We start from the raw sequence: 6,833 nt of genomic DNA, 5'->3' as shown, positions 1-6,833 counted from the left end.
AGTTTCCACACATGTAGGTGGGCTCAAGTGTCATGTCCCTCTTTTTCTAGATAATGCCAGATGTTTTCTCAGTGGGGCAAAACATCATAGACATTTGACAGGGTGAGATCACAGGTAAGTTGAGCCCGTTGTAATAGGAAAAGGGTACCTTGGCAAGAGACTGTATTACAACATGGTATAAGGGTGAGTGGTGGTACACGATACAACAGACCAGTTGTCCATGAAACGTTGTAAATAGGCCTATAATAGGCCTACTATAGAACAAGATTTAATATCTTCAGATATTTCCGAAGACGATACTAAGTATATTTATAGATACGACATGACTTGTTAATTAAAGTGGCAAAAGGCTCAGTCTCAAAAGGCTCACAAACCCCCCCAAAATTGAAAGGTGTGTTAAAAAAAAGTGTGAAAGAACTGTTGATGACTACATCCAATCAGAGTTTAGCTCAAATTTGAGGGACATCGGAATTCCGGTTACCATGGTAACCTCACACTCTGATTGAAACGAATTAGCTACGATTATGAATTCGCATTTTGAACGTGTCATGTAGCTACACGCAAACGGAGTTCCTGCAGAGGGTAAGTTATTCATTATTGACCATGTTTTACTGTAACGGTAGCTAATTAGCTAGCCAGCAACGCCTGGCTTTGGCTAGCTACAGTAGCTACCGTGTTATTTAGTTAGCTAGCTACAGTCGCCTTGTAGGTAGCTGGCTTTTTAGCCCAAACATTTTGTTAGCCTTGAATTTTGAAATGAGAGGTCTAGCTGGAACAATATCTAAACGATCCTAAATGTAATGGCATTTAAGCCCTGCTCATTAATGTTTTAGGTTCCTGTCATATCAGGGCCATTTCGGTTCAGGGTCCAAACGTGCTGCAAACCGGCTTTCACCCCAGAGATCAGCATGAGAAGACGAAGCTCCTGCACACCTGAGGCCCCTCTGTCTCCAAGAGAAGGCAACGAGGTTGAATGTTAATGACGACATATCATGTTCTGCATTTCATCTATCTGCATTTTTATGTAATGACATTGCTCGATGATTGTTATACAGTATATAGACTAGGCTTTCATGATGAAAGACTTAAGTGTTCCTTATGCGAGGCCTACTTGTTGGAGAGTAGGCTAATAAAGAATGGCTGCTGAATATGTAACGTCAACTAACCCCATTCCGTACAAATGTGCGCACCCGCAACATTCAAACGAGGCTACAAAGAAAACTAATGGGACTGTAGCGACTGTGTTGAAGTCAAAATTGGGGGTGTCTATTCAAGCGTTGATAGACATGGTAATGGCTCTATAGTATTTGAGAAAAGCTGAAAAATCGGACCCTCCGTTACATCTTGACCTGTCATGTCGTAACGTACAGCAAGCATAAAGCAACTATTTCTGTCTTACAATCTCTCTCCACCAGGTGTAGCACTTCTATCATCCTTTAAAAACAAATAATGGACAGTGATGGGGTTAAGGGGGATACCTAGTCATTTTTTTTGTCATCATTGCATGCGATCATCATTCTCAAAGCCGTGGTTTACTTCTAAGATCACTTTAGCACCGCCCTAAAAACCCGATTCAAATTTGACACAAACCTTCAAATAGGTATATAATGAATGACACATTATATAAACTCTTTATAGTGTTTTATTTACATTTTAGAGGCGATAAGGTGATAAGTTAGACAGATCGAGTGAAAGAAAGCAATTTTCCCATACATCTCTCACTATCACGCATTAGTTTCGCTTCCCCACCCGCCATTTAAAAAAATACCCGACGGGGCTCATTGCCTGCTTGAATCATGCAGAAACGGGCAGCATTTAGGTCATGTAATTGATTCTGTTGGAAAGGGGAGAAATTGTGCTTTACAATGGTACTGACATTACAGTTGATCTGGAAGTATTACGTTTTTGGGGCGCTAAAATAAGGGCAATTGTACGGACCAAGGTGATGTACGAGTTTACGTTACAGTTGAAGTCAGAAGTTTACATGCAGTTAGGTTGGAGTCATTAACTTGTTTTTCAACCACTCCACAAATTTCTTGTTAACAAACTATAGTTTTGGCAAGTCGATTAGGACATCTACTTTGTGCATCACACAAATACATTTTCCAACAATTGTTTACAGACAGATTATTTCACTTATAATTCACTGTATCACAATTCCAGGGGGTCAGAAGTTTACATGAACTAAGTTACTATGCCTTCAAACAGCTTGGAAAATTCCAGAAATTGATGTCATGGCTTTAGAAGCTTCAGATAGGCTAATTGACATCATTTGAGTCAATTGAAGGTGTACCTGTGGATGTATTTCAAGGACTACCTTCAAACTCAGTGCCTCTTTGCTTAACATCATGGGAAAATCAAAAGAAATCAGCCAAGACCTCAGAAAAATTAATTGTAGCCCTCCACAAGTCTGGTTCATCCTTGGGAGCAATTTCCAAACGTCTGAAGGTACCACGCTCATCTGTACAAACAATAGTATGCAAGTATAAACACCATGACCACGCAGCTGTCATACCGCTCAGGAAGGAGACGTGTTCTGTTTCCTAGACATGAACGTACTTTGGTGCGAAAAGTGCAAATCAATTCCAGAACAACAGCAAAGGACCTTGTGAAGATGCTGGAGGAAACATGTACAACATAATCTATATCCATTGTAAAACGAGTCTTATATCGACATAACCTGAAAGGCCGCTCAGCAAGGAAGGAGCCACTGCTCCAAAACCGCCATAAAAAGGCCAGACTACGGTTTGCAACTGCACATGGGGACAAAGATTGTAATTTTTGGAGAAATGTCCTCTGGTCTGATGAAACAAAAATAGAATTGTTTGGCCATAATGACCATCGTTATGTTTGGAGGGAAAAGGGGCAGGCTTGCAAGCCGAGGGAACACCATCCCAACCGTGAAGCACAGGGGTGGCAGCATCATGTTGTGAGGGTGCTTTGCTGCAGGAGCACTTCACAAAATAGATGGCATCATGAAGAGGCAGGACAATTATGTGGATATATTGAAGCAACATCTCAAGACATCAGTCAGGAAGTTAAAGCTTGGTTGCAAATTAGTCTTCCAAATGGACAATGACCCCAAGCATACTTCCAAAGTTGTGGCAAAATGGCTTAAGGACAACAAAGTCAAGGTATTGGAGTGGCCATCACAAAAGCCTGACCTCAATCCTATAGAACATTTGTGGGCAGAACTGAAAAGCAAGGAGGCTTACAAACCTGACTCCGTTACACCAGCTCTGTCAGGAGGAAAGGGCCAAAATGCACCCAAATTATTGTGGGAAGCTTGTGGAAGGCTACCCGAAACGTTTGACCCAAGTTAAACAATTTAAAGGCAATGCTACCAAATACTAATTGAGTGTATGTAAACTTCTGACCCACTGGGAATGTGATGAAAGAAATAAAGCTGAAATAAATCATTCTCAACTATTATTCTGACATTTGACATTCTTAAAATAAAGTGGTGATCCTAACTGACCTAAGACAGGGAATTTTTTACTAGAATTAAATGTCAGAAATTGTGAAACTGAGTTTAAATGTATTTGGCTAAGGTAAATGTAAAACTTCCAACTTCATCTGTGTATACAACTCTGTGTTAAACCCACAAGAATTTTGTATTATTGACTATATGGTTCATGGTTAAATGAAAGCAACACGGCTCTCACTCATTCCTTGCACTCGTTTCAGGTTGAGTGGACCACACCAGTTTCACAGCACGTGAAGAGAACGCAGCCTCTTCTTCATAACTGTAACAGCAAATCAGGGATACCTTCAGAAAAGTTGGACAATGTTTCATTGATGAAAGAAACAAATAAATCAGAGATGCATGGAGCATCCTACAGGCATTCACCGAGGGCTTTTGACTCTGACTGCTCCCCGAGACGTAGTGGCTCAGGAGACCGAGCACTCGGAGCAGACTACAAATCTGAGATGATATTCGATTTGGAGAATACGGTGGACAGACTGAAAAACGCTCTGGTATCACTGGAGGAGGACAACCTCAGCCTCAACAAGAAGATAAGAGAAAACATGGCAGAAGACCGCCCATTTTCAACCAATCACAATGTCTCAGGCTCAACAAGTGGCAGCAATTCACAGAAAATGCCTGGTGGTCACACTCACAGTCCCACCTCCAAACTCATTACACACCCTGTCACTTTCAACATGGCCAAAACATACCCAGAAAGTCAGAGGCAAGATACACCATCCAAGATCGAGGAGACTAGGACTAGAGAGATGCTCAAAATGGAGAGCCTGTCCTTGGAAGACAGGTGTGTTTACTTGGAGAAAGAGAAACGGGACTTGCAGAGGAAGCTGCAGAAGACAGAGGACTACTGCAAAGATTGCGTCCGCGAGCTCAAGAGGATCCTCCCAAAGTATGAGGACCTCAAAGCCTCGAATAAAACCCTGGATAAGCTCAACAAGCAACAGGCTGCAGAGAACCACAGACTCGTCGACGCCCTTGAGGCCGGGAGCCAGGCAGGGGAGAGATCCAGGGATCACCACCTGGCTCAGGAGCCTAAAGAAGGGGGTAGTGACAACAAGGTGCGGGTTCAACTAGAGAGGGCCAACGATCTCTGCACCCAGCTTACCCAGGAGAAGGGGCAGCTGGAGGACCGGATGGCCTCGCTGGCAAGGGAGGTCAGCCACCTCACGAATGAGCTGGATATGAGCTGGCCCGAGCTCCATCGGCTGGGGTCCAGGAGGAGAAGCTCCCTTGAGGGGAGCACAACTAGGGACGGCAGCACTCTGGCCTCGTTGGCCAACAAACACCCGGCCGAACGCATCCTGGACAGCGTAGGGAAAGAGTGCAAGGCCACGTCGGGCGCCATGGCCCATCTCAAAGAGGAGAACAAGACACTACGAGAGAACCTCAAACAGAGCGTCAAGAGGGGCGAGGAGGCAGAGGGCGGAGCCAAGCAGCTGAGGGAAGAGCAGGCCATATTAGAAAGCTGCCTGCTCACGGTGCAGAAGGAGAAAGACCTGCTTCAGCTGGAGGTGCGGCAGCTCCACCAGGAGTACATCGAGCTCAGCAGTAGCATCTCGCTGCAGCTGAGAGAGAGGAGCCCCGTCGCCAGTACCAGGATATTAGCAGGGTCACATGTGGTGACTGATGGTAGTGATAGTGGAGCCAGGCAGCAAGAGAGTCCAAGGCAGCCTCTGAACAGCAGCCCTATTACCAGAGAAATGCTGGATGGCCCTGTAGGTAAGGTTAAAAAGAGTCCATTTTTACAGTTTGTCATTTAATTTAGGTGTATTGAATAGGTTATTAATTTTCATTCAAGGTCATTCCGAATGCAAAAGAATGTTTGAACATCTAGCTACTGTGTCTATTGTATATGATTATTAAATGTATTTAGCTGACAGAAGATGAAAATGTGAAAAGTAGAGACATTGCCACTAATCGTCCTGGAGCTCATAACTATGTCTTGAAAGACTTCTTCTTTCTTCTTCTTTGGACTGTGTAGGCAGAGAGGCAATTGTTCATATAAGGAAGCGTTTCGAGGAGGAGGAGCAGAGAGCCCAGAGGTACAAAAACATCATCAATCAGAATGAATGAGGCTGAAGCTGGAATAGCGGGCCAGGCAGACTGGATGTTGACCTCTACCTCCCGTACCACGAGGGGTCAGGAGAGGTGAAGCATACTGTAGCCTACCGTAGAGCTTGTTGCATCACTTTACCAACAATATGCCCTTCACAAGGTCATGTACCGTATGCACTGTACAGATTTTAATTCCCTGATTATATTATGCTTTTCAAAATATTTTGTCAGTGTTATTTATCATTTATAATAGTTTTTAGATAAATGACATGTCAAGGCAGTTTGTGGCTAGGGCCGGCACGATACAAGTATTACGATACTCGTTAGTAATGTGGCAGGAAAACAAAACACAAAGCGGATTTAACTTCTTTAGGAAAACAGCCCTAATGTTGGAAACAAACATCGTTATCCAGAGTCACAATTTCTTTCTTTTTTAAGCTAAAGCACACAATATTTGACATATGTGGGGATCTTAACAGTCGTAACAGTGGAATTGGGAGGTTAGATGACTATATAAATGATATTAATGATATTCCATTGCGTGTTGCTTTGGATGACTTTGTTAGTCATCATGGGGAAACCCTATTAGAATTCCTTCGAGACTCTAAAATGTATATCATTAATGGAAGGATATTCCCCTTAAGCGATAACTTTTACATACCTATCTGGCAAAGAAAAAGCTGTGGTGGACTATATAGTTACCCTCCACAACTGTCTACAAACTTGTTTGGAATTTAAGGTGTTACCCCCACAGATGGTTGTAGAATGTGGATGTTTTGACTTAATTGGAGAGAAAAAAGTAGACTTCCTGATAATTCTCTTTTATTTATGATATTTTCTGTTGGCCACAAACTTTCTCAACCAGGTATTACTGGGGGGGGGGGGGGGGGGGGGGTTGAACTCTGATGTTACACAGGTACTTAAGGAATGGGAGAAGGGGTTTGCTAGTTTGTTCTCAGGTAATGAGAATGGGGCATATTTTGAGGAAGAATTGTATAAAGACATATGTTCCCTGAGAACTAAAATGGAAAATACAATGTTAGAACCCTCTTATATACAGTACCAGTCAAAAGCTTAGACAGACCTACTAATTTTTCTTTATTTTGACTATTTTCTACATTGTAGAATAATAGTGAAGACATCAACACTATGATATAACACATGGAATCATGTAATAGCCATAAAAGTGTGAAACGAAGTCAAAATATATTTTATATTTGAGATTCTTCAAAGTAGCCACCCTTTGCATTGATGACTTTGATGGCTTTGCACACTCTTGGCATTCTCTCAT

The 6,833-nt window shown here is 42.6% G+C and overlaps 1 protein-coding gene across 1 annotated transcript; it reads left to right on the top strand.

The window, feature by feature from the left end:
* Positions 1-844: 844 nt before the first annotated feature.
* LOC110498559 (coiled-coil domain-containing protein 110) lies at positions 845-5,835 on the top strand. Its single transcript, XM_021575222.2, has 3 exons — positions 845-968; positions 3,688-5,206; positions 5,469-5,835. The coding sequence occupies exons 1-3, from the start codon at positions 909-911 to the stop codon at positions 5,558-5,560; spliced, it is 1,671 nt and encodes a 556-aa protein (XP_021430897.2). The 5' UTR covers positions 845-908; the 3' UTR covers positions 5,561-5,835.
* The last annotated feature ends 998 nt before the right edge of the window (positions 5,836-6,833 follow it).

The sequence above is a fragment of the Oncorhynchus mykiss genome, chromosome 19 (genome assembly GCF_013265735.2).
Source record: "Oncorhynchus mykiss isolate Arlee chromosome 19, USDA_OmykA_1.1, whole genome shotgun sequence".
NCBI lineage: Eukaryota > Metazoa > Chordata > Actinopteri > Salmoniformes > Salmonidae > Oncorhynchus > Oncorhynchus mykiss.
The sequence above is the reverse complement of the archived record's forward strand: the minus strand, read 5'-3'. Positions and strand labels throughout refer to the sequence as shown.

Coding starts and splice junctions, on each gene's coding strand:
- LOC110498559 (XM_021575222.2), top strand. CDS start 909: ATGAGAAGACGAAGCTCCTGCACACCTGAGGCCCCTCTGTCTCCAAGA. Junction 969..3,687: donor CTCCAAGAGAAGGCAACGAG/GTTGAATGTTAA, acceptor CACTCGTTTCAG/GTTGAGTGGACCACACCAGT. Junction 5,207..5,468: donor AATGCTGGATGGCCCTGTAG/GTAAGGTTAAAA, acceptor TGGACTGTGTAG/GCAGAGAGGCAATTGTTCAT.